The sequence below is a fragment of the Mus caroli genome, unplaced genomic scaffold (assembly GCF_978045245.1).
Source record: "Mus caroli unplaced genomic scaffold, Mus_caroli_1 scaffold_8, whole genome shotgun sequence".
Taxonomy (NCBI): Eukaryota; Metazoa; Chordata; class Mammalia; order Rodentia; family Muridae; genus Mus; species Mus caroli.
In genome coordinates, this window is record NW_028227263.1 from 82,997,946 (window position 1) to 83,025,554 (window position 27,609).

General features: G+C 49.6%; 1 protein-coding gene across 1 annotated transcript in view; it reads left to right on the forward strand.

Annotated features, from left to right (window-relative positions):
- Positions 1-15,269: 15,269 nt before the first annotated feature.
- Klf13 (KLF transcription factor 13) overlaps positions 15,270-27,609 on the forward strand; it is a 50,525-nt gene continuing 38,185 nt past the window's right edge. The window contains exon 1 of the mRNA XM_021167116.3: positions 15,270-16,269. Within this exon, the coding sequence (XP_021022775.2) occupies positions 15,690-16,269 (580 nt within the window). The 5' untranslated portion in view covers positions 15,270-15,689. The remainder of the gene's footprint in view (positions 16,270-27,609) is intronic.

Sequence of the window (27,609 nt, forward strand, 5' to 3'; positions counted from 1 at the left end):
ACCGGGTTTATAAACTTGGTGAGTTAGTTTTGACTATCAATTTGCCATAATTCAGAATAACCTAGGAAGAAAAACATCTCACGAGGAATTGTCTGGATTAGGTTGGCTTGTTGTCTGCGGTTGGAAGATTTACCCTGAACATGAGCAGCAAGCACTATTTCGCCTTTCTCTGAATGAAAGCGGAGAACAGCTGAGCACACCGGGCAAGCATCCACACAAAACTCTGTTTTGTACAGTGGATGTGACTAACTGCTTCAAGTTCCTGACACCTTGATGCCCATGCATTGGTCAACAGCAACCTGGAATTGAGCCAACTACACTCTTTCCCCCTGAAGTTTGTCTTGTTAGAGTGTTTTATCACAGCAACAGAACAAACTAAAACAAACTTTGAATTGGAGTGGAACTTCAGCAGAAGTCCTAGCATAGCCAGCATGTGACCCACTGGAGTCATCAAAATGGGTTTCCTTCTTGGTAGGACTATATTCCTGCTGCATGCGGGCTTAGGTGGCTGTAACAAAATGTGGCAGACCATGTGGTTCTGACAACAGATGTTCCTGTCTCACCATTCTGTAGCCTCAGAAGACTGAGAAGTCCAAAGTCGAGGTGCCAGTAGACTGAAATCAGTCAGTTCTACACAGGCTGTTCTGCTCATTCTTATGTGGAAGAGACTCATTCATGCCCCTGCACCCCTTTTCTTTTTTTCTCTCTCCTTACAAGGACATCATGATGATCATGAAAATCAGCCTTCTCAGTCAAAGGCCCTATTTTCCTAATACCACCACACAAGGTGGTAGGACTTCAACATTTAAGCTTAGGGAAGACTCAGTCTAGTCCATAGCCATTTGGGAGAGCACTGGTCCATTCATGAAGTCATTGTAGGGAGCAGACAGGCCCCAGAAGCCAAGTGCTTAGTGTCAGCAATCGGGCAGACATTGGGCTCCATCAGTATCCTCCAGGAACCTGCCCAGTACCTGCTCTACCACCCAGTTGCACCCTCACTCGGGATGTTAGTTTCTGCCTTGAAAGAATGGCATGGTACTGGAATAAAATCTGGGGAAGAAGAGAATCAGGTACCCTGGGAGCTGATGGGCAGGGTCAGTCCTGCTCCTGACTCTATCCCTTCCAGGTTAAGTTCTACCCATACAGTGGGCTCATGGGGGAGGGTGTATGTGTGTGTGTGTGTGTGAGTTTCAGCTCTTTCTGCTGGCCCTTCATTCTTCAAGGACAGACCCCTGGGGGGGGTGGGGGGGCATTGTTCTTGCCAGTAATTCTCTCAGGAAGTTACCCTGAGGACACTACTAGGCAGGTGAGCCAGGTTGGCTGCCCAGAGAAGCTCTCAGATCCTATCTACTGGGGGAACCCTGGTGGGTAGCCACTAGCAGGGGTCAAGAACACCCTTGGCCTTCCAAAGGAATACCCAAGGGGACCCAACCCATAGTGCAGGGTGCAGCTGGTCCTAGTTGGGTGACCTTGACCATCTGATCTCACCATCCTGAACCAGCATGTTGTCCTCTCATCCTTTGATGTCAGGAGGGACTCCTCTGCCTGTTGCAGGGCCAGCCATTGTGGAGGGAAGTTTTCCGGTCTAAACAGATATTAGGCTACCACGGTCCCAGCCAATGTCACAACTACAGGCTCCTGAGACACTCCCCAGTTTAGCCATTTCCAAATCCACAGCCAGTAAGGAGCTAGTGATTCTTGTGATCTCAAGGCACTGGCTCCTGGGAGTTTTGTTAGGCAGCGATACAGGCATGTAATTAACAGCAGCAGTCACAGTGTGTAAGATAGCATGGGGTGGAGGAAAGAGCGGCAGATAGAGAGACAGTTCCTGTCCCCAGATAGTGGGACTTCTTAACTCTCTTGAGTTTTACATGTATTTCAAATTAAATAAGGCTATGAAAAGGATATAATTTGAGAGAGCCCTCTTATTCTCCTGACCTCAGGGAGGGCCAGTGCAGGGCTTAACTCTTCTTCATCTCCTCAGGCCAGTGGCTCTGAGACCTCAGCTTCTCTCTTCAGGTCCTTGGCACAGATAATGACTGGTTGCTTGAAGTCACTTCCTGTTGCTTTCCAGTTACCTGAAACGCAATTAAATCTGATATTTGATGGTCTCTGGCTCTCTTCCCCTTTCCTTGCTGGGGCAGCTTGTACTCTCCCTCTTAGCTTATCAATGGCCAGTGATTATGCAGCCCACTGTTTTACATATGAAAGAAGCCTCATACCTCACACAGAAAGCTTGTTACCAGCTGCCAGAGAGTCAACCTCAACTAGTACTGTAGTTTGGAAATATTTTAAAGCAGCTTATTTCGTGATAAAATCAGGCCTGATAGCTGCGAAGTCCCCCAAGGCCCTGCCCCTTGCTGCACGCTTTGTGGAGGACCTGAAGGAAGGAGTTGTCTAATCCCCATGCTAGCAGGTAAGATGCCTTGCCCAGGCTGCAAGAGCTCAGCAGCTCACAACCATTCCACATGCTGAGTCTTCATGACACCAGATAAGGCCAGCAGCTTCTCACTTCTGCTCTAGCAAGGACAACCGCTCCGTTTGTGTCTGCCCAGCTGAACTGGTCACTAGAACCAGGTGCACAGTCCTAGGTGTCATTGCAAGGATCAAGGGACAGAGCCTGCAGCAATCCAAGGGTCCTCCAAGAATACGGTTGCTCATCAGACAGGATCTTCAAAGAGCCCCAGCATTCTGTTCCATGACACACATTCCCATGAGGTAACCAGTTTCTTTAAGACTGGAAGCAGAGGTTCCATGATGAGGAAGGGACTCTAGATCCAGTCTAGGCTTTGGTTCTTGTGTGTTGCTTCCCAGAAGTCTCTTCTCTGGCCAGTTTTCTCACCCAGTGAGCTGAGAAGGGAGAACACTCTCCTTGTGTGTCAGAGCAGCGCATGTGCTGGGCTCACTATTGTTGACCTTGGGCTTGGCAAGAATTGGAGTCAAAAGCATGAAATGCAGCAATCGACCCTGGGCACCCACCCAAGGGAGAGAATTACATGTCATGAATGTCAGATGACCAAGGAGTGGGAGAGGAGGGGACACACACAAGAAGGAAGCATTGTCACTGAGACCAAGCTCCCTTAGATGGTGACTAAAAGGGTGTGCATGGGGGTGGGTATTGATGTCAGTGCCAGGCTTGGGAGTGGGGGCCATCTGCTCATCAGCAATGGAGCCAAGTCATCTCGAATGCTCCTGTCACACTACAGCAGACACTCTCAGTGTCACCCAGTCTGAGACCGATGGCGACTCAGTCTCAGAAGCACTTCTGGATTTAATCTTTGTCCATGTAAATGCACACCAGATGTAAAATGAGCTTTCATCAGGAAAACTCGATGAGTTATTTTGCACTCTGCAAGGCAGAGAGACAGAACATGACGTGAGAACAGCTTTCTACCGACTCCCCAGGGAGTAACAGCTCAGCTTGGTCCCTCTTTACATGTCAACCTGTTAGCCACTGAGACTAGGTTGACTACATGTTCCTCTCCCAACAATTAGTTCTGAAAAGGATAGATTTGAGGGTGGCAACACCTTTGGAGTCCTCAGTGGGTGATTCTTTAGTATCATTGGGGGTAACTTCAATGAGAAGCAGAGGAAGGGAGATGCTCTGGGACATCCCACAGCTAATGAATGAGCCCCAGGCACAGTGTGGTAGCTGAGGTGCCAGTCACAGGTGTTATGAAATGTCCTGGTTAGCCCAGCCACCTCTGCTCCAGGTTACTAAGTGGAAAGAGAAGAAAGAGAGAGAAAGAGGGAGAGAGAGAGGGGAGGAGAGAGGAAGAGGGAGGGAGAGAGAGAGAGAGAGAGAGAGAGAGAGAGAGAGAGAGAGAGAGAGAAATGGTCAGTGGTGATGCATGCCTTTAAACCCAACACTCAGGAGGCAGAGGCATCTTTGTGAGTTCTAGGCCAGCCTGGTCTACAGAGAGTTCCAGGACAGCCAGGACAACAGAGTGAAACCCTGTTTTAAAAACCCAAACTAGGGTGTGGTGGCACACGCCTTTAATCCCAGCACTTGGGAGGCAGAGGCAGGTGGATTTCTGAGTTCAAGGCCAGCCTGGTCTACAAAGTGAGTTCCAGGACAGCCAGGAACACAGAAACCCTGTCTTGAAAAACAAACAAACAAACAACAACAACAACAACAACAACAACAACAACAAAAAGTTAAAAAAGCAAAGCAAACCCAAACAATACCACCACCACTCCAAATAAGAGAAATAAAAATGAAATAAAAGGAGATCATGCTTAAAATATGGAGAAGGTTTTTGTTGTAGATATAAGGGAGAGAGTAGGCAGAGGGAAGTGTATAGGCTGAACATGGCCTGCAGATTAAACCTGACCATGAGAGGAGAGAGTAGGCGGGAGATCAGGAGAGAAGTTGCAGATCAAGAGAGGTGTCCCAGGCCAAGAGGCCAAAATGGTTGAGTTCCATAGGGATCAGGTTAGGGTTCAAGTAACCCGGGAGGAGCCACAAGTACTGAGGAATGCAGGGAGAGCTGGCCAGTGTTGGCTTTGATATGTTAATAAGTAAGCCAGCCATTTGTCCAGGGTTTCTGAGACTTTCTGAGTTACATATCATGAGCCAATGAAGATAGTTCATAGGTACCCTACAAAGGAGCAAAGATGGTACTGAGTGTCGATATCTTGCATTTTGACCGAAGAACACTCTATAGAATGAAGTACAGCCCTTACTCGTGGCACCAGTTTCATTTCACACACTTTTGTTGTTTTGCTTCCTCATTCCCATTAACGTAGGCTAATTAAAGAACCCTTCCCCCCCAATCTATGGATCCAACACAGTGACAGTCCAAGAGGCCCAGCTCCCCTCTAAAAGTCTAAGGATGGAGAGGAAGAACTTGGAGCACAGAGGCCGTAGGGTTTGCCTATTGAATCCATCCCTAAGTCATTGGGGGTTGTAAGGTTCTATCCCTAGCATGGTGGTAACAGGAAAGGGAGACCCTTTAAAATGAGTGAGGTATTTAGGCCACTGGGGAGATTTACAGACCCAAGCCATGAATTTTAGAGTTGGCCTCACCATCTGCGCCTGCCCCAAAATGCTGCTTGCCACAGGCCCAAAGCTGCAGCCAAAAGACCAAAATGTGAGCCAAAAGAAGGCCTGTCCCTCTGAGAATTGCTGTTGTGCTAACAGTCAATTTACACAAAGATACTCTTTCCTCAAAGCCCCAGTGCAGAGGTGGGACAGCTGCTCTCCTATGTAAATGTCTGGAGCTCGCTGGGCTAGGGTCCCACCTAATTGCAAAGGTACGTGGACTCCGTGGTCATGGCAACTGTGGAAAGGGCTTTCCCAATTTTAGCTTTTCCCTGCATCAAGTCATAAATCACCCTCTGTCTCCACTGGGGCACCTGTATCAGGACCCCTTGTAGATTAAAAGGTCCGAGGTGGCCAGGCCTGATGGCACACGCCTTTAATCCCAGCACTTGGGAGGTAGAGGCAGTGGATCTAATTGAGTTTGAGGCCAGCCTAGTCTACAAATTGAGTTCCAGGACAGCCAGGGCTACACAGAGAAACCTTGCCTCAAAAAAAGCAAAATGAAACAAACAAAAAAGTCCATTTAAGGATGGCAAGGTTGTGTCCTTGATGTTGCTTCTAGGTGGCTTTTTACACCTAGGGCAAGGGAGTGTCGAGTAATGACCAGGTGTGCTGTATTGCTTAGGGAATAATTATAAGAAAGCCTAGACAAAAGCCAGGCGTGGTGGCGCACACCTTTAATCCCAGCACTCGTAATTTCTGAGTTTGAGACCAGCCTGGTCTATAAAGTGACTTCCAGGATAGCCAGGGCTATATAGAGAAACCCTGTCTCAAAAAACAAAAAACAAACCAAACAAACAAACAAACAAACAAACAAAACAAAACAAAAAAAAAGAAGCCTAGACGTGTTCAGTACTAATGCAATTTTAAAAAGTTGTTTTCAGTTGGCAGCTGGCAATGCAGGTGTCTCATTGGCCAACATGAGGGCATGCAGTGTGCATAGGGTGTATGCTTCTTCTAGCAGAATATTCTCACAAGTCACACAGCATAGGGTAGGTATGCATTCTTGCCACCGCTTAAGGAATTGCTTAGGGTCTTCAGATGAACGATGCATTCTCCTCTCACAGTAGGGCCACTGTTTTGTGCTTTGTGCTCCTGGTCAACAAAGACTAAAACCAAACTGCCTGGGTGGCTTCCTTCCGGATTGAGGTACTGGCCCAGGTGGCTATGTAGAAATCTGCTGTTTGAAGTTGTGGACTGAGGTCTCTTTTCTAGGCAGCTGTGAGCCAGGGCCACTTTTAGGAACCAGAAGGCCACCCTCATTCCCTGTTGTGAGCTACTCACCGTCTTAGCCACTTCTCCTTCGCTGTCAGGCTTCTGGTCTCTTCACCTCCCAGTCTGTGACCTCCCCGACCTCTAGTCTCAAACTTGTGTCTGAACTCCATTCTGGGCTTTCAGTTTCTGACCCCTCCCCTGTGACCTTTAGTCTCTCAGGCCTCCATTTGTAACCCCCTTGACTGGTAGATTCTCTGACGAAGACTCCCCCCCCCCCAACCCCCACCCCAGTCCTTTGACCTCAGGATCCAGATTGAATAAACTCAGGTGACCAACTGGTTCACATCCTCTCATGTTATCTCCTTAGCCTAACCGCAACTGATTAGGGACAAAGCCGAAAACACTGGACCAACAGCAGTGGGGTGCTGGCTTCTACCGAAGCACTGCTACTTCTGATTTTAAATTCAGGGTGTGGTCTGTTGATTTCTCTGGTTGATGTAGGTGTGGCTCTTTTTCCTTCTGCTTGTTCCCATGCACACACCTTACTGTCCTTGGAGAAACGGATTAGATTATGATGCCTTTGCTCATTACCACCATAGAGGAGACACTGCCATGGAAGCGAACTTTTCCATCCATTTCATTTGCTAATTATTTCAAAACTCCAAAGTTTCTGCCAGTGTTTGCAGTCTTCTCAAGTTAGGTCAGTGCCCCTGGAAACCTTGGGTGCTTTCCTGCTCAGGTCCATTCCTGCCTTCAGAGCCACTGGGACCTTTTCCTGAGGGAGAATGCTGTTCCAGCCTATCCAGGGTAGGGTTATGAAATACCATAGCCAGGACTGGAGAGATGGATTGAGGTGAAGATTTTGCAGAGGACTAGGGTTTGGCTTCCAGCACCAATATGGTGGCTCACAACTCCAATTCCAGGGGATTGGATGGCCTCTTCTAGTCACCTCAGGTTCCAGGCACATACATGGTATATCTAAAATAAAAATAAATAAATCTTTTACACACATATACACACACACACACACACTACCATATTCTGTAGAGGATACAGGCAGTAGACATCTATTTCTCACACTTTCGAATTATGGGAACTCCAAGATGCAGATACGGGAAGATTCCATACCAGGTAAGGACCTGACTACTGGAGTACTATATTTGGCTATATTCTTGTGTGTGTGTGAGAACACGTGTGTGTTATATTCTTGTGTGTGTGTGTGTGAGAACATGTGTGTGTTGTGTGCTTCCTCTGTAGTCTCTTTGTTGGTTGACTCATGACTTTGCTCTGTAGCCCATGTTGGCTATAAACTCATTTTGGTTTTGTTGCTGTTGTTTTTTTGAGACAGGGTTTTTCCATGTAGCCTTGGATGTCCTAGTACTCTGTAGACCAGGCTGGCCTTGAACTCAGAGATCTGCCTGCCTCTGCAACAGGAATGTTGGAATTAAGGCTGGTTTATGCTAATATTTTAATCTGTCTCTATCCTCTGGATAAATAAAGGCTGGGCTACATTCTTTTTTTGTTGTTGTTTTTTTGTTTTTATTTTTTTTTTCAAGACAGGGTTTCTCTGTATAGCCCTGGCTGTCTTGGAACTCACTTTGTAGATCAGGCTGACCTCGAACTCAGAAATCCTCCTGCCTCTGCCTCCCGAGGGCTGGGATCAAAGGCGTGCGCCACCACGCCCAGCTTTTGGGCTACATTCTTGATTGATTCCTTTTTCTTCATTTCATCACACCCGTTTTGTTGTTGTTGTTGTTTGTTTCTTTGTTTTGTTTTTCTAGACTGGGCTTCAAGGTGCATTTCTGGCTGTTTTGGAATTTGCTCTGTAGACCAAGCTGGCCTCCAACTCACAGAGATCAGCCTCCCAAGGGCTGGGATTAAAGGAGTGTGCCACCAGTGCATAGCTAGCACCAATTTTTTTTTTTTTGTTGTTGTTGTTGTTTTTGTTTTGTTTTTTGAGGCCAAATTCTTTAAACTAGACAAGTCAGAAAGGCTAAGGTCAAACCCCAGCCAATGGGGAAAAGATGAAGTCACCATCTGAGTTAAAATCACTTCCTGTCTCAAAGTGCTCACTCCTCCAAGCACACCCTCTGGATCTATGGTAAAATGTTACCATGTCAAACACTTTGATTAGACTGTTAGTCTCTTTTATGATACACCGCCCCACAACTGGATTCTAATACAGCTAAGACATTCACTCCATTTTGAGTCCTTACAAGGCTGGGACTCAGAACAACCCTTGCTTTGAGCTTATGCACATAGAAAGCTTATGCTCCTAGGCTTGAGGGAACCACTGAGTTCCCAGAAGGACATAGTCCCCAGTGTCTACTTCATGAGAGACTGAGGAGCATAGCCACAAAGGAGAAACCTTGGGAGTAGGGCAAGAGTTACTGAAGGAAGAATTTCCTCTCATGGGGAGGGCAATATTTGCCCTGCAAACCTGCAAGGTCATTATGGATACTACAGGCTGCCTGCCTGTCCCCCAAGTTGGTCTATTTTGTGGTGTTACTCTGTCCCTATATATTGCTGTACACTGACAGTGATATACAGAGGAGTGTGAGTTCTTTCATTGTTGTTATAACCAAATACCAGAGGCTGCTCCTTCATGAAGAAAAGAAGTTTATTTACTTTAGACTTTTGAAAGTCCAAGATTGTGTGGTCCCATGAGTTTGGGCACTGGTAAAGATGCTCACTGCTCTGTCTCAGTGTAGTAGAAAAGAGAAGTTGGAGTCATTCTGAAATTTAGTTTCACTCTTCTTCTAACAACCTGTTTTGTTTGTTTGTATTTCTAAAGAGATGTAGCTGTTTTATTTGTATGTTTCCCCTGTATGTATGTTTGTGCACTAAGTGCATGCCTATAGCCCTTGGAGGTTAAAGGAGGGGGTGGGGGTGGGCAGATTCCATGGAACTGGAGCTATGGATGGTGGTGAGCTACCATGTGGTTGTTGGGAAGGGAAACTGAGTCTTCTGCAGTAGCAACACTTAACCACTAAACCATCCATCTCTCTAGCCCCATAACAACCCATTTTTGTAGGCACTCACACCTTCCTAGAGACTAGCATTCATCCCTTTTGAGGTTGGTGCTTCCTTCCCACACTTAGGCCCTACCTGCTAAAGGTTCCACCATCTCTTTCTTTTTTAAAATTTATTTATTTATTTATTTATTTATTTATTTATTTATTTATTATATGTAAGTACACTGTAGCTGTCTTCAGACACTCCAGAAGATGGCATCAGATTTCATTACAGATGGTTGTGAGCCACAATGCAGTTGCTGGGATTTGAACTCAGGACCTTTGGAAGAGAAGTCGGCGCTCTTAACCGCTGAGCCATCTCACCAGCCCCAAGTTCCACTATCTCTGAATCCTACCTAAATACAGTGAGGGCTGTGGGTACTGACAATTTACTTTTAGGTTATAAGCCTCTAGACCAAAAGGAACCATATGGGCTCTATGGAGAATCAGAGCATCCTACAGAAGTTCTGGGCCTTAAGGTAGATGCCACACAATGTGTTTCAGTGAATTCCTTCCATTCCTTCTGCCTATAGATCCAGATTTAAAAGGCACTTGAGATTAGGTCAGGCCACCCAGAGAGTAGAAGATGTATTTTGTGCAGGGAGAGGGGATAAGTAACATTGCAAGGTTAACGTTCTCCCTTCCCCTCTGCCATGGCAACCAGCACACTGCAGAGAGAGGCTGTACCATCCACCTGCTGATTGCAGGCACCTCATGATGGATGTGCAGTGTTCCAGAAACAAAGAAATGCAACACAGCCAGCCCTTTCTAACTGATGGAGGATGCTGTCACTCCAGGCTCTTGAGCAAGCAGCAGGGCAGCTCTTGGCTGGAACTTCCTCTGCCCTCTATCCTGTGTTTAGTACTCTGTTTCTTGTCCTCTTCAGTTTGGTGACTCATGAGCTCAGGTAGCTCCTACCATGAAAAAGATACATTTCCCCCACAAAGGGAAGGGAACTTTTGTTTTGTTTTGTCTGCTTTTGTTTTTTTAAGACAGGGTTTCTCTGTGTTGCCCTGGCTATCCTGGAACTTCATCTGTAGACCAGGCTGGCCTCAAACTCACAGAAATCTGCCTGCCTCTACTTCCTGAGTGCTGGAATTAAAGGCATGGGACACCACTCCCCGAACAAAAGACTGTTTTGGGGGGTTGAGGGTGGGTGGGTTTCGAGACAGGGTTTCTCTGTGTAACTCTGGTTGTCCTAGAACTCACTCTGTAGACCAGGCTGGCCTTGAACTCAGAAATCTGCCTGCCTCTGCCCCCCCAACCCCAAGTGCTGGGATTAAAGGCATGCACCACCACTGCCAGGCTGGGAAGGGAACTTCTTGAAACCTCTTGCGTTTAAAATGCAGTCAGGCTGTGTAGCAAAGTTTCTGTCAGTTATAGACAACACACATCACCATGATCCCTAAAGGGAATCCCTAATAGATTCCCATCACCTCCAATACGCCAAGTATGGCAATGTTCACAGGGAAATGAATTACTTACCTGGGGTATTGGCACAAACCAGCCTACTGTTCTGCTGGTCATCCAAAAGCAGAGGAAGGCGCATCCGATAACTGTTACTCTTACAGTTTGGTGTAGTTCCTACCAGGACAGCCAGGGCTATACAGAGGAACCCTGTCTCAACTCCCCCCTCCCCCCAAAAAAAATCATCGTAAAATAGTGTGTTAGGATTTTTAAAACAGGGAACGGTTATTCTGGCTCACAGTTTTAGAGATTTCAGTCCTGGACAAACGGCAGCAGTCATCAAGGATGAATGTAGAAGAATGTCTAGGATCTCTATCTCCTCAAGGGCTTCACCATAACTCAATAGTATGCACAGGGTACAGTTATCCAAACTATGGTGAAGAGTATTAATTCAAGCTTTCTGTGTCTCTTCACTGTAAAAACACACCATACCCTTTGGGGTTACCAACACACAACTCTCAGTCTTGCATGGGCACTCTGCAGTGCTCACAGCAACTTACCTGCCCAAGGAGACATTTCCTACAATGTATCCCTCCCTATTGATGGATGGTTATATTTGGATCACTGTCTAGCTCCATGACAGCTATGGTAGTTTTCCTCTTGCATTCCCAAATCTGTTTCTTTGCTCCCAGCAGCCAGTCCAGCTGTGAGAAGCCCATTATTCTGACTCCAGTTCATAGGTGAACTACAATTAACACCAGGTCACCTTCCCTGATACTCAGAAATTTCAAGAGTGGTAAGATGCAGTGTGGGGATTTTCTCTCAGGCCCTTACTCTCGATGGCTGTCCCAACACATGTTCTCTGATTGTCAAGACTTCCCTTGGACTAATTAATTCATCAGTGATTTTTTTTCTAGCCACCATGTCAAGGTTAACTGACCAAAGCACTTTCTGGTTGATTCATTTTTTTTTTTAAAGATTTATTTATTCATTATATGTAAGTACACTGTGGCTGTCTTCAGACACTCCACTTGAGAAGAGTCAGATCTTGTTATGGATGGTTGAGAGCCATCATGTGGTTGCTGGGATTTGAACTCAGTACCTTTGGAAGAGCAGTCAGTGCTCTTAACCGCTAAGCCATCTCTCCAGCCCCCTGGTTGATTCTCTAATTTTCTTCTTTCTTTCCATTTTATGCTTTTGTGGATTCTTTCTGGTTAATGTTCTCTCTCAGTCTTTCCACTGAAGTCTTTGTCATTTATATGCTTGCTACTTTGCTTTAATGCTTCAAGAACTCTTTCTTTTACTCCTAAATATTTCTTCACACATACATTCCCTTTGCAGACTGTGGTATCCTTTTACATTTCCCTGTTGATATTATTGGCTGTTTTGTTGATGTTTACTTCTCTCTATATGGCTTGTTTCCTACAACTTAACAAAAATAAAACCAAACAAAAACCAACCCTATTGTGCCTTTGTATTTCCTGATGCAGGGTTTCCTGACATGTCAGCTCAGCTGCCCACTCTTGTTTGCCTGGGAAGGACTGAGATGGATCAGAAGTCCTGTGTCAAGTGGCACCTTTCACTGTGGCCTTCTGTGTAGTGTGCTAATTGGATCCTTGAGCAGCTATGGATGTCAGACTGTTTTGATCATTCTCTGTGGCCTGGTTAGCTCAGCCCAAAAGCCTCTTCTAGGCTCCTGGCTCCCTGTGCCATGGAATCCCCGAAAGGGGCGTGTAGGTATCAGTAGGCGCATGCGTACCTACTACCTCTGATGCTGGGGACTCATCTGTCTCCTTTAGATAGAGACAGTCTCTCCTCAGGAAGAGGAAGGGGAAGGAAGCTGTGAGGCTACATGGAGCTGGCAGCCGATCTAAACCTCTCTCAACAGACTCTAGTACAATCATTTATCATCATTCTTAGTTCAAGTCCCTTTCCCTTCCATATCCAGTGTCACTATTTGTGAACCTTGTGGGGAAACTTTCCTTCCTAGTTCAGGCTTTCATTTTCTTAGGTCTATGGGTACATTTCAGCTTTACTGGCTGCGGCTGCTTCGTCTGCTCTTGTCCATGTTCTTGTCTTATAGTTGAGATTTCTACCTTATATTTGAGGTTGTTTCAGAGGTTCCAAATGGAACACAAAAAACTTCACCCGTCATTAGTTCTCTTATGGTTCATTTGCTCCTACTTGGTCCACTCTGATCTGTTTTGTTTGGGTTTCTCCTTTTCTTTCCAGCTAAAAGGAAACATCCCTATCTCACTTACCCATACTATTGTTGTCAAGTTCCTACTAGCACAGAAATGTGGACCTAGAGCTATGAGATATTTACTGGAGAGTAGAGCCGTACCCCTAGGATATTTCTATCTGGGTTTGGGACAAGAAAGGTCTCAATTTTGAGATCCCAATCATTTTGTACTTGGTGAGTGAACTGGTGAGAAACCACTCAAGGTAATGCCTCTTGTATATAATATCCAAAGGGGAAAACCCTTTGGGAGACCATCAGGAAGAAAGCTTGGATGGGGTATGTCAGAAGGGTTGATTGATGCAGGCTATCCTAGAAGCCTGTAATGTAGGAGTCCAGTGAATATGTATGTCCTAGGAAGGTCCACCTTGTCTTAGTGTAGGCAGAGCCCTGGAGGACACCACCAAAAAGTTTTTTGTTGTTTTTTTTGTTGTTGTTTTGTTTTTTTTTTTTTGTTTTGTTTTTCGAGACACAGGGTTTCTCTGTGTAGCTCTGGCTGTCCTGGAACTCACTTTGTAGACCAGGCTGGCCTCAAACTCAGAAATCCACCTGTCTCTGCCTCCCAAGTGCCGGGATTAAAGGCGTGCATCACATCTGACCAAAAAGTATTTTATGTACTGCAGAATGCCCCTGGCTGCAGAGGGACAGGAAGACATGCATGGACTGAAAGGCAGTGTAGGGGCCAGCTCTTTCCCAATGAGATGACTGTCTGTGGCATGTGGTGGGAACAGAGGAGCAATCTGAGTCATCACTTGGTCAGGACACAGTCTCTTAAATGTCATCAACATAATTTGCCTGGAACAAAGATGACTACTTTCTGCCAAGTGGAGACCCTCCTACAAAGCCCTGATCCAGCTTCTCCACAAAACAGCAGCCCAATAGTGCGGAAACTCAGGGTGTGTGCTCACACTCCGGGTGTTCAAATGTTAACCTAAAGTTTCACAACTGAAAATTCCAAATTGCTCAGTTTCCTCGATTATCAGAAATCAAAGTCTTTTATATTTTAGGCTCCCATTTAACTTGGGGAAATCAGAGCCATGGTTCTTAATTTTCACCAGTAGTAAGGTGACTGACCCTTCTTTAGCTCACTGGGGTAGACCAACCGGCAGTCGGGTCTCTCTGACTTGGTAGCTGACTTATTTCAAGGTATCATCCACAATGAAAAGGAGAGGCTGCTGATCCTATCCTCACAGGTCAGAGGCCAGTTGCGGCCGGAGTCTTTTGAGTGTGTTAAGATTGGTTCAAATGCAGTTGGAAGCTACGGTCTCTCTGATGATGGCCTAGTGTTCAGAGAGGAAAGAACACGAATGTGTGTCTAGACTTTAGAGCAAGGTGGCCTAGTTGGAAGGCCCCGGCAGGACGCAGCAGAGCATTTCCTTCAGAGGCCCAGACAGTGGATGGGTGGGGCGCCCTGGGCGGGGTCCTCGCAGCTGGTGGTGTTTGAAGCCTCCACGACCGCGGTGGGAGAGGGGCGGCCTGGAGAAGTTGGCAGCAGGCCTGGGGCAGGAAGGGGGAGGAAGGGGCCCCGCGTTCCCTGAACAGCCGCGACCGCAGCCCCAGCACGTAGCTCACTCCCTCAGCACTGGCAGTGGTGGGTCCTGCATCAGCCAGGTTAACATAGGCTCAAGGGCAGTTCGGCCGCGCGGGGGCGGGGCGGCCCCAGTGGTGACAAGGCTCGGGCCAAGGTTGCGTAGAGAACCGGAGCTCAATAGGAGCGGGGTGAGGAGGTGGCTGGAGATGGGCAATGCAAGCCCGGCCACCAGAGAACTCCGCTGCGGTGGGGTGAGGCTCGGTAATGTCCCGCCCATAGGCGAGGTCGGCCGCTTAGGTCCCACCGGGACCGATACGCCACCTTGCCCGCACTCCAGGCGGGCGGAGCGACCACAGGGTGTCTTGCTCAGCGTTGCCATCCTCGTGCCACCCACTGCTGCCTGCTCACAAAAGCTCTGGCATGGAAAGGGCCGGCGGGGTTCCCGCTGCGGGAGGCACGCGCCCCAGCCCTGCGCCGCTACACAGCGGCCCGCCACCCTCGGACGTCATGCGTCTGCGCGCCGCGCGCCCGGCTCCGATTTCCGCCCCTCCTCTTGCAGGCCCAGGGGCACGCCCACTGGCGCGCGCAGGTCCCGCGGCCAGTAGAGCCCTCTCGAGGACCGGATTGGCTGCATAAAGTACTCAAGAGCCAATGGAGTTCGCGTCTACCACTGGCCACGCCCCTCCTAAGGCGCGGGCGCGCGACCGCACCGGAGGGACGGTGCGCGCTCCAGGCTCCCCGCCCCCTTCGTGCGCGCTGCTCCCTGCGGCCGCTGCCGCCTGTAACCTGCGCCGCCAGGATGTGGCTGGGGGCTGACGTCGGGTCCAGATGTGGCCCCGGCCCCGCCCACCCCCGGGGCCGGTCCGCCCACACCGAGCCGCGGCGCGCACGGAGGCTGTCCCGCCTGCCACAATGCACGGTGGAACTGCGACCACAACTTGCAGGGGTCGTGCCTAACGTCGCCTCCGCTCGACGTCCCTAAGACAGGCCGACTCTGACGCCGCACGCGGACCCTCCTCACTGGAGCCCCCCATGCGCTCACCCTCCAGTGCCCGGCCAGGCGGACGCGGAGCCGCGCGGGTGACGGCAGAAGCGGCTACGCGCCCAGCCTAGCCCAGCCCAGCCCAGCCGGAGAAGAGGGCGCGCCGCGCCCCCGCCCCCCGCCGCTCTCCGGAGGCCGTGGGTGCGGATGCGCCGCTGACGACTCCTGCGAGAGCACCGCGCGCCCGAGCCCGCAGCATGGCAGCCGCCGCCTATGTGGACCACTTTGCCGCCGAGTGCCTCGTGTCCATGTCCAGCCGCGCAGTCGTGCACGAGCCGCGGGAAGGACCTGAACCCCGGCCCGAGGGCGCGGCCGCCGCCGCCCCCACACTGCCCCGCGTTGACGAGCGCCGCGACGGCAAGGACAGCGCCTCGCTTTTCGTGGTGGCTCGGATCCTAGCGGACCTCAACCAGCAGGCGCCGGCGCCCGCCCCCGCGGAACGCAGAGAAGGGGCCGCTGCGCGCAAGGCGAGGACCCCCTGCCGCCTGCCGCCTGCGCCCCCTGCGCCACCACCCGGCCCAGAGCCCGCCTCCCCGGGACAAGCAGGCGCGCCGGCCGCGCCCCCCAGCCCCGCGTGGAGCGAGCCCGAGGCGGCATTGGAGCAGGAGCCGGGCCCCGCGGGGAGCGGCGAGCCTGGCCTCAGACAAAGGGGTCGGCGAGGCCGGAGCCGCGCGGACCTCGAGTCCCCGCAGAGGAAGCACAAGTGCCACTACGCGGGCTGCGAGAAAGTTTACGGGAAATCTTCGCACCTCAAGGCGCACCTGAGAACTCACACAGGTCAGTGGGGCGGCGGGGACGCCGCGAACGCGCGGACTAGGGACTGCTTGGGACCGGCCACGCCCCCAGAGCTCCGGGCCCAGCGCAAGAGGGGGCCGGGGCCGAGGGCGGGGAGCCATGAGCTGAGGGCGATCGCAGCCGCGCCCCTGTCCTGGCGCTCCGGCCTCGCGTGACGCTGGCCGTGGCGCTTTGAGCCGGCGCCCTCTCGGCGACCGCGCCCCCATCGGGCACGCCCCCTCCCGGGCTCTTGGGGCGGGGCCGCGGGGGTAGATGTCGTCATCCGGGCTGCGGGCGGCGCGGGCAGGTGCGCTGGAGGTGGTTGGGGGGGGGGCGGGCGGCGCTCCCTTTTGGGGCGTAGGTGCTCGGGGAGCTGGAGTCTCGCCACCCCCCTTCCCAGGCCTCCGGGCGGGCTCTGGCGAGGGAGGGGCGGGCTGGGGCGGGCGAAGTTCACGCGGGGACAGGGCTCCCTTCAGCCACTCGGCACATTCTTCGTTCTCTTCTTCCTGTAATTTTTCCAGGGCTCTAAGGTTTAATTTGTCGCAACCCGACCCAGCGGCGGCGCTGGCCGACGCGGGGGGCGGTCCCAGTCCTCGCTCCCTACCCCGCGGCTCTTTGTGGGAGCCCCAGCCCATCCGGCCGGCGGGGGCGCGCCCGGCCGCAGGGGGCTGCGCTTGCTCTAGGAAGGCGCGCTCCGTTCACTGACCTTTCTGATCCAACTCTCACCTGCTCTTGGGCTATGTGCAGGCAGGTGGCACCTGTACCAGGGCGGCCGGCCTGCGCCTGAAACCTGGGGTGGCGTGAGGTCACTCCCCTCTCTGGTTTCCGGGGACCGCTTCGCAGCGCGACTCTTGGTAGTTGATGTCGAAGTCCGACTTCCCCCCTCCATTTTTGGTGTTAACACAAACATTTAGGGTTGGTTGTTTTTTTTGTTTGTTTGTTTTTTGTTTTATCCTGTTTTGAGCTCACAGAAACTCTTTCGTAACAGTTAACTCTCAAGTTCACTGCAAAAATACTTAATTCCGTTACTTTGTTACCGGAGTCTGTTCTTTTTTTGTTGTTGTTGCTAACAGTTAAGTGGCAGACCGAGAAGCTCTAGACATGGAAGTCGTGGAGACTAGAGCTCAAGGCCCGTGTATTCCTAATGGAGCGAGCCGGAGCTCTAGGCCAGGGAGGTGTCAGAACTTTCTCCATAGAGGCCGGGGGATGTGGGGGAGGGGTCTCAGCCCTTATCTGTGGTCCCTCAAACCACGTGGCAGGTGATGGGATTGAGTGAAGACTGTGTCATCTCCCGGCATTCGGAGTCCAAATTAATGGTCTGTGAGCCCAGAAAGTGGGTGGGGTTTGTGTAGGGTTCCCAGTTCTGCTCGGGAAAGCCGCTGCTGGGGTGGGTGTGGCCATGGGGGAGGAGCAGAGAGCTTGGTTCAGAACTTGATGGACCAAGAGTGCTGAGTTGGGGCGGGGGTGTTCTGCGAACTATCGGATTGAGAAATCTTGGTGCAGAATATTTCACCGTGGTTTCCCACTTGCAGCACCCGGTAGCCGATCTGGTGAAATGCAGAGGGCTTGCCTGAGGGGAGGGGCTGGATGTCGTGGGCGGGTTGGGTCCAAGATGTTTTTCCTTTTTGGCTCGCTCCTCCTTTCAGTCTCAGTTGGCGTTTAGAAAACGTTTGGGGGCGCTGGGGACCGCATCTTCCGTAATGGAAAGGGAGCCATTCTCTTCGGAGCGCCAGGAAACTCAGAGCAGGTAGAAAGAATAGAGTCGGCCTTCTTTTTAGTGCCAATAGTGTGCTATTCGGTTTGTTTAAAGAGTAGGTAATCGGAGCCGCCCTCCATATGTGCCGAGGGAGGGAGGCTGCACCTCTGGGGTTGTAAGGTTCCAGGCGGTCTTGAGAGCGGGGTTAGGGAGGCCTGTAGATGTCTAGGCTGCATCTTATTTGGTACCCAGGTGAGTCTGATGATGAGAGGTGCCCATTTCAAATGCCTGCCCCTGGGTGGAGTCTAGTTCTGCCTCTAATCCGGGAAGCCCTGGGAAGCCATTGCTAGACCTTTGAAGCGCTTAAGTAACTCATGTTCTTAAGAGACAGGGTGTTTCTTGGGCACAGAAAGGATTCAGCAAGGTGGTCCCAGGGAGTGACTTAATCTTCTCCGGACTTCCGAGTAGGCTCTGGCTCTGGGGCGGTTTGGTTCGAGGATCTTAGTAGGGTAGTGGCTGACTGATGCCTTGCCACATCTGCTCCACCCGAATACCCCCCCCCCCTCGAGAATAATAGTGGCAGGAGTGATTATTTTCACCGCTTTAGCTAAAGGTAGCCGGCAATTTCCCCAAGCCTCGCTGTGGTTTGGTGGCTTGTGCCTGGCCACTTGGAAAGCTGGGATGTTTAGTGCCTTTCGGAAGGCCAAGGGTCCCTAGCTAAGGGTTTCCTCTGGTTTGGATGTCCTTTGCAAAGAGCTGCCCCTCCTGCTTAGCTACAAGGTGATGACCCCTCCCTCCCTAGTAGTCCCGTGGACCATTGCCTACATTTCTGTAGTCAGTGTTAAAGCAAATGAACAGAACAAAGAAGCACAACGACCCAAGCCACTTGTTTATTTAATTGGAACCTCTCAGCCCATATTTGGGGAGTTTGGTGACCTTACTTTTGGAGGAGCACGTTGCTTTGGAGGCTGGGGGATTCGAGGTGGGAATATGAAAATTTCCAGGTCTACTTCTTTGAGCAGCACACTCCCCTACCCCACCCCAGTCTGGACAGTCTACCGGTAGGCCTGCGGTGGAATGGTGGTGGGTCACTCAGTTTTCAGATACCCTGAATAGATTCCTCGTCTCTCCTTATTTCCATAAAGAATTGTTTTCAAAGCTGTTTTGCTCTGCTATCCTTCTAGCACCTAGAACCGAAATATTTCCTTGTCTGCTGCCTGGGCCAGGCTGCATTGTGGCTCTCAGGGCACCCTGAGGCAGGTAAGCACAGTGTAGGCATAGTCTCTCCCGGCAGCCAGGAGTGAGGTTTGTGGGCACCTGCTCTTGTTTGGGACAGGGACAGGGGCTGGGAAGTAAAATGAGATTTCCTGTGGTAGTTTCCTGCATTCATTTCCGAGGGTTAGCCTGCAAATTTCTCCTTCCCCACTAAGCAGGAATTTGAGTCTTCATGGGATTCTTGGGCCACATATTTGAGCCTCCACTTCCCAGTGTGCACACTGACCTCAGAACCTCATTTCAAATACACTGCTGGCTCTGTACTCTCTAACATAGCTGCCCAGAAGGCAGTCTATCTGAGCAGGGAGGGGATGGCTTGGCTAGGACTTCCTTGACCCAGGGCAGAGCCAAGATCCTTGATAAGCAGCCCAAGAGCATGCTATCCCAGTGACTTCTAGCCCTCTCTTAGCCGTACTGTGAGTGGTCTCTTCTGAACAAGCAGCACAGAAAACTGTCTCCCAGATACCCATTGCTACCTGCGCTGTGCATCTCTCTCTGGATTCCTCTGTGTATTTACATGTGTGCATACTTGCACGGCCACATTGACATTTAAGACGTGCACGAGTAGGACCCTCTGCAGGGTTTGGTCCATGTGTTTACTTAAAGGAGACAGTATTGTTCTTTGTGGTGTGAGTCTTTGGACCGGTTCTCAGGCCAGGCCCTGGCTTTTGTGACCTCCTGTCTCCCATTGAAAGCACAGTTGTGCCACAGGCTTTGGTTCTTCTGTTTCTAGCTTTTTTTTTTTTTTTTTTTTCTGTTTTTGTTTGTTTTTCGAGACAGGGTTTCTCTGCGTAGTCCTGGCTGTCCTGGAACTCACTCTGTAGACCAGGCTGGCCTCGAACTCAGAAATCCACCTGCCTCTGCCTCCCAAGTGCTGGGATTAAAGGCGTGCGCCACCACTGCTGGGCCTGTTTCTAGCTTGTAGGTGACTGTGTCAGTGCAGAGGAGCTGAGGATTCTATAGAGATCTGGTGACATTACTCACTGCCTGTGACATGTGGGGCCGATCGGCCTGAAAGACAAGGAACCAGCTGCACCTCTTGGTCTTCTCTGGGTGGAGGGGGAAACCTGCTGTGTCACTGCTGTCTTTCAAAAGAGTTTTTGTCTCTAGTTCTTCTTTTACTGCTGTAGAGCAACGGTTTGGACCAGGCCCCACACGCTCTGGGCCTGCTCTCCTGGCTTCCTTAGCTCTGGCTTTTCCAGGCCCTTGGAAGTGCTCACTCAGTGTTCGGGTCCCTTTGACAGTCAAGTGTGCTCTGCACAGAGGCTACTTGCCTGACCAGGGGCTGGGATGTGCTGACAGGCAAGAGTAAGTCATAGACTAGCGGTCACTCCAGAAGAGCAAATGGACAGGGTGAATTAGATCCCAAAGCTGTTAAACGTGAGGATGGAAACAAGCAGTTAAGATACACATACACACACACACACACACACACACACGTGTATGTGTGTGCGTTTAAATGTATGCCCAAAGAAACCCGAGGAGCATAATGGGATGCGCCTGGTGCTGTCTGTGGAGAGGTGCATCATTCTTGTGGTTAGCAGTCCTGGGCCTGCATCAGACACCCTATATAATCCAACATTCCTCACAGAGAGTTTTAGATAGCAGTGCATTAAAGTGGATACAGTTTATACTTGAAGAAGGCACTTTAATTGGTTCATGAGAACATCTAGAGCAATGGTTCTCAACCTTCCTACTGCCATAACCCTTTAATAACAGTTCCTCATGTTTGCGGTGACCCCCAGCCATAAAATTATTTCCTTGCTACTTCATAACTGTTATAAGTTGCAGTGTAAATATCTGATATGTAAGATACCTGATGTGTGACCTCTGTGGGAGTCATGACCTACAGCTTGAGTCACTGATTTAGAATGATAGGGGTAATGCTCTCAACCACATCCCTAACACTGCCAAACTACATGCTCGATGTTAAACATCTCTACTTTTTCAGGAGGACCCTAGGATATAGGGTTTATTTGTGTTTGCAGTACTGGGGAATCAAACCTGAGTAGGCATCTGTCTTAGGGTTTTACTGCTGTGAACAGACACCATAACAAAGACAACCTTTTTTTAAAATATTATTTATTTTATTATATGTGAGTACACTGTAGCTGTCTTCAGACACACCAGAAGAGAACATCAGATCCCATTACAGATGGTTGTGAGCCACCATGTGGTTGCTGGGACTTGAACTCAGGACCTCTGGAAGAGTAGTCAGTGCTCTGAACCATTGAGCCATCTCTCCAGCCCCCAAGGCAACTCTTTATAAGGACAACATTTAATTAGGGCTGGTTTACAGGTTCAGGAGTTCAGTCCATTATCATCAAGGTGGGAGCATGGCAGCACCAGGCAGGCATGGTGCAGAAAGAGCTGAGAGTTCTACATGTTCCTCTGAAGGCTGCTACCAGAATACTCCCAGGCAGTTTAGGACAAGGGTATAAAAGCCCACACCCAGTGACACACCTACTCCAACTAGGCCACACCTAATAGTGCTGGGCAGAGCATATACAAACCATCACAGCAGGCTAGGTAAGTATTATTCTATCACTGAGCTGCATCCTCAGTACTTTCTTAGTTTATGTCAAGGCAAGATATTCAGATGTGGCCAAGGGTGACATTCAGCTTTTGGTCAACCACCTGGGTAACTGGGATTTCAGGAGGAGTATGCAACCATATCTGACAGAACTAGTGAAATAATAACCCATTTCAAGTAAGGAAATTAAGGTTCAGGTTGGTTACAAAATGCACAGGCTGGAGAGATGGCTCAGTAGTTCAGAGCACTGACTGCTCTTCCCAGAGGTGCTGAGTTCAATTCTCAGCAACCACATGGTGGCTCACAACCATCTCAAATGGGATCTGATGCCCTCTTCTGCTGTGTCTGAAGACAGCTACAGTGTTCTCACATTAAAAAAAGAAGAAGAAGAAGAAAAAAGAGCCGGGTGGTGGCGGCGCACACCTTTAATTCCAGCACTTGGGAGGCAGAGGCAGGCAGATTTCTGAGTTCGAGGCCAGCCTGGTCTACAGAGTGAGTTTCAGGACAGCCAGGGCTACACAGAGAAACCCTGTCTTGAAAAACCAAAAAAGGTTTGCACAGCACAAATCCTACTTACCATGTGCTCCTTGGACATTGCTCTTGGACCAGCATCAGTGTGACACAGGTGAGCAAGGCACTCATCTCCCCCCACATTTGTATGATGTCTGCAAGTGCTTTGGAGTTGGGGCTGAGCAGTTGATACTTTGCTCTGCTCTGCTACTGTACTCCATCTCTTCCCTTCCCAGAGTCTTTAAATATGTACTGTCTGTGTTCAGTTTCTGTAACAAGTCCCAAGATTCCTGCCCAGGATCTATCTAGGCAGTACACCCTGTCCTTGGCTTCCTTGAGCCTAGAACAAGTGTTTCTTTCGGCCATTGGAGAAACTGACATTTAAGAGAAGTTAAGTGTATGAGTGTTTTGCCTGTGGGTATGTTGTGTGCCATGTGCATGCCTGGTGTCCCAGGGGGTCAGAAGAGGGTACCATATCTGTTGGAACTAGATTTACTAGCTGTGAGCCATCATGTGTGTTCTGGGAACTGAACCCAGGTCTTCTGTAAGAGAAACAAGTGCTCTTCACCTCTCCAGGGAAAAGATGTCAACCAGTTCCCTTGCTGGATCACACAGTTAGATGGTACTTGTTGAGTCCCTATTGTACAGGGACTTAATAATAATAAGCCTGTGGCTGATGCTGTGAGACTGGCCACCTGCCTTTGCTCATGCTCCCGTGTTCCCCTGGTTGGTTCCTTTATTTTCTTCTTCTTCTTTTTTTTTTTTTTTAAATGTTTTTGTTTTTCGAGACAGGGTTTCTCTGTATAGCCCTGGCTGTCCTGGAACTCACTTTGTAGACCAGGCTGGCCTCGAACTCAGAAATCCACCTGCTTCTACCTCCCAAGTGCTGGGATTAAAGGCGTGCACCACCACAGCCGGCTTCTTTATCATCTTCTAACATCCTTGACTGCACAAGTGTGGGAGGTTTGGGGTCTCCACTTCTTTTTTTTTTTTTTTTTTGGTTTTTTCGAGACAGGGTTTCTCTGTGTAGCCCTGGCTGTCCTGGCACTCACTTTGTAGACCAGGCTGGCCTCGAACTCAGAAATCCGCCTGCCTCTGCCTCCCAAGTGCTGGGATTAAAGGCGTGCGGCTGGGGTCTCCACTTCTGATGGCTTTTAAAGTCAACAGAGTATCCCGAAGGAACGTTAGGCATCCCCTCCCCACCCCCAAGCAAATGCATGAGAGCATTACTCATAATGAAAGTGCTCCTGGATGCATTTGTAGCCAACTCAAAGGGTAATTGGTATCATTCTTGGCCAGACCGCCTGCCTGTACGCTCACTTGGCTTGCCCTTGTGTCTGGGTGGCTGTTATCACCAGCACCTATAAGGACCTGGTGAGACTCTGCCTCCTTTCAAGAAAAAAGAACCCTCTTGTGCCCACTGAGTCTGTGGGCTTTGTTTGCTTGCTTTTGTTTTATAGCCTTAAGTAGGATTTTTTCTCAAGAAATTAGCTTCTCTTCAAAGTAGAAAGTAAAGGCTTGGTAGTTTAGAAGTTGGCTGTGCCCTATGAGCAGGATTCGGGTGATAAAGCAACTGCCACCCAGTCCCTAGACATAGAATGTAGAAGGATGCAGCCATTGTCATAGGCCAGTGTAATAGGGAGCCGAACCTCAACTGTTGGGTCTTCCTAGCAAGAATAGATTGGGAATAAAAGGTGCTTGTTGGAAGCCAGAATAATGACCATTCACTCAAAGTTCTGCCTTTATTCCTTGAATGTTTGTCTACATACATGTAAACCCACATACATGTACACACGTTGTGAAAATTTGAATGATAAATGTTCCCATACTCTCTGTCATTTGAATACTTGGTCCCTAGTAGTTAGTGCCATTTGGAGAAGCTTAGGGGGTGTGGCCTTGCTAGGGAAGTATGTCACTGGGGGTAGGCCTTGAGAGTTTAAAGACAGGCACCATTTTGAGTTTGCTTTCTCAGCTTCCTGTTTGTGGTTTGAGGTGTGAGCCCTCAGTGCTCAGCTTCTAGCTTCAGCCACCACATCTGCTACCTTCTGTCTCCACCATTATGGAATCTAATCCTCAGGAAATATAAACCCCCAAATAAATTTATTCTTCTAAAAGCTGCCTTGCTTGTGGTGCTTTATCACAATAGAAGCCCTAAGACCCACGTAAATGTAGTGTCTGTGCCAGGCATTCAGAGCTGGAGTATGCTGGCTACAGGAATACTCCGCTTTCTACTTCTGAGTTATATTGTGGGGTCTTATCCACAGCCCCAACAACTGTGGATGGGATTTTTAGGAGTCTTGCTCTTGGTAGAGGTATAGGGTTGCCTTACTTGGGAATAGGGCTGTGTGGTAAGGAGGTGTCCATCTGCCCAATCTGCCCAATCTGCCCTCGTTTGATTGGATGTTTTTCTATTTCTTTCTAGAGCCATCCATCCATCCAAATGAGATCTTGCTGTTTAGCTAACCTGCCTATCTGTCTGTCTGTCTGACGGTCTATCTATCTATCTAGAAGGGGTCTTGTTAATCAGCTTGGGCTTGCCTTAAACTCAGGCTTCTCCTGCGTGCTGGTGTCTGTGCCCAGCTTTCTCTGACGTGTGGCTGTCTGTTGTACCTTCTGTCCTTCCAGTATGACTCTTGAGGAAGGGCTGAGGAAGGCACTGTGTGGGTGTTTGTGCTAGTGTGGGCACGTGTGTGTATATATGTTATACATGCACATTTGGTGGAACATGGCACGGTATTATGTATGTAGCTTTGCTACAAACAAACCAAACCAAGAACATGCTTCCAGAGAATTTTCCCCCCCAGGGGTGGGGGTGGGCATCTGTTTATTGTTCTCTTTTTTTTTTTTTTGAAACACAAAAACACTTGCTAACCAGGAACTTGGCTATACTCCGTGGCCATTGGCCAGTCTGTCCCAAGGTGACCTGCTTAGAAAAGCCCTGAGGCTTGAAACCCTAGATTAAATGTCCTTGTACTTCTGCCATAGAGGTGTGGGGGAGCAGGGCAGGCTTATCTCCTTAGAGCCAAACTCAGGGTGCATCATGGAAGAGCAAGACATGGGGACCCAAATTAAAAGACACTTATCAGGTCTCGGGTGTGTGGCTCAGTATAGAACACTTGTAGAGCGAGGCTCTGTTTGATCCCCAAGTAAAAAAAGCCACTTGCCAAAGAGTCAGTGACTCAGTGCCTTCCCTGGGTTCCTCTCTTGAAGGGACTTCTAAAAGTAGAGCTTTGGTACTGGTTGGTCGCCTGTGGAAGTAAGTTTGACAGCAGCTAGAGATTTCACAGAGGGTTACTTTGCTCCAACCATGTTGACAGCACACATCAAGTTGAGGCCCAAAACAGGATCCCCTAGTTAACATTTATGGGTATGTGGGCCTTCCCCAGTCTAGCTCTTTTCTTACAGTGAGGAGAACCTTGGATACAACAGCAGTCCTCAGGTTTGTGGGACTGAGGGGTCCTTGGGTTTCACATGTGGGATCCCAAGGCAGTTAAGCTCTTCTTACGGAGGCTGGCGTCCTTGCTAGGGAAGGGTGCAGCCTTTGCGAGGAACAAGTCTTCTGGGAAGTTCTCTAGGTTGCAGGTAGCTTTAGGGAATCCTTAAAGTTGTTTTTCAGCCACAGCAGAGTATGTATCAGGCCTGCAATAACAGCAGGAATGTCCTACTGCTGTGAATTCCTTCTTTGACCCCTATTGTTCTTAACTATAAGAAAGAGAACAGGACTGGGAAATGGCTCACTTGATAGAGTGTCTGCCACCCTAAGCAAGAGGTCCCAAGTTCACAGAACCTGGGAAAAGCTGTGGAGGTAACCCCAACCCTTCCTAGCTGCGGGTGGGGTGGGGAATGGGAGACGAGAGGACCCCTGAAGCTCATTGGCTGGCCAGCCTAGCTGAGTCAATGAAAGTCTCTCCCAAAAATAAAAGTAGAGGGCTGGAGAGATGGCTCAGCGGTTAAGAGCACCGACTGCTCTTCCAGAGGTCCTGAGTTCAATGTGCCTCATAACCATCTGTAATGAGACCTGATGCCCTCTTCTGGTGTGTCCGAAGAGAGCCATGATGTACTCATATACATAAAATAAATTAATTTTTAAAAATGTGGAAAGTATCAGCCAGAGTCAACAACCTTGTGTCTCCCCAGATGCCCATGTGTACTTGCACCCCCCCATGTATGTGCATGCATGTGCGCACGCACACACACACACACACACACACACACACACACGACTGGGGAAGAGAATGAACAAAGGGCGCTTGCTTGGCTTGGGAAGTAGGCAGGAGGGTTGTGAAGACGTGCTAGGAAAGAGGACGGATACTTGTACCCACAGACCACACTCCTGTGTGTTGTTCGAGGGGCACTGAGGTGTGTGCTCAGAAGATTGGCACCAAGGGTGAACCTGGGCTTTTTTCCAAGCACAAGCCCCAGACATGTTTGAACAAGGATGGTGAGCCTAAGTTAATTACATAGTGGCCAGTCACATGAAGATGTGTTGACTGTAGTCTAGTCCTTAGCAGGCTCTCCATTGTCTTCAAACCCACCAGAAGAGGGTATCAGATCTCATTATGGGTGGTTGTGAGCCACCATGTGGTTGCTGGGATTTGAACTCAGTACCTTTGGAAGAGCAGTCAGTGCTCTTACCCACTGAACCATCTCACCAGCCCTAATTGTATCACTCTTAAGTCCACACTCTAGCTTTTGAAAAACTTCAGCCTTTATTTCCCTGTCCCCATTCTTCTACTCTGGCATAAAAATAAGTAGGATCCCCTTACTAGAGATGGAATCCCAGGTTTTATATATGCTAGGCAAGTACTTTTTCCACGCAGCCCCAGCTATTTTCCTCTGTCAGTAATCTCATTAAGTTTCCTGGGCTGTGCTGGAACTTAGGGTTCTCCTGCCCCAACCTCTCAAAGAGCTAGAATTATAGCTCTTCACTCCCACATCTGGCTCATGGCCTGAATTATGATCCAGTGTTTTGAACTCATTTGTTAAATTACCCGTGGAGCTCAGCTTGGAAGAAAGAGTTTATGTGGGTGTGTATGGATGTGTGCACATATACGAGCCATTCAGCCAGCACATAGGACAGTTGCTCCCTTGGATGGAAGTTAGCCATAAGCTGTCCTGTAGGTATACAGGCTGTAGCAGGAGTGTTTGTTGCTGTAGTGCCATGAGCCTTTCAGAAAGCCTGATGCCCTGCAAGAGCTGAGGAGGAGGGAGTAGTATGCCGGGCGTGACTATGCCAACAGGGCTGTCCTCAGGATGTAGAGAGGGACCCGTAGTTAAGCACAAGGGACTCTGCCCTCCATCCCTTCAGGTTTCCTCACAGATGTGGAGC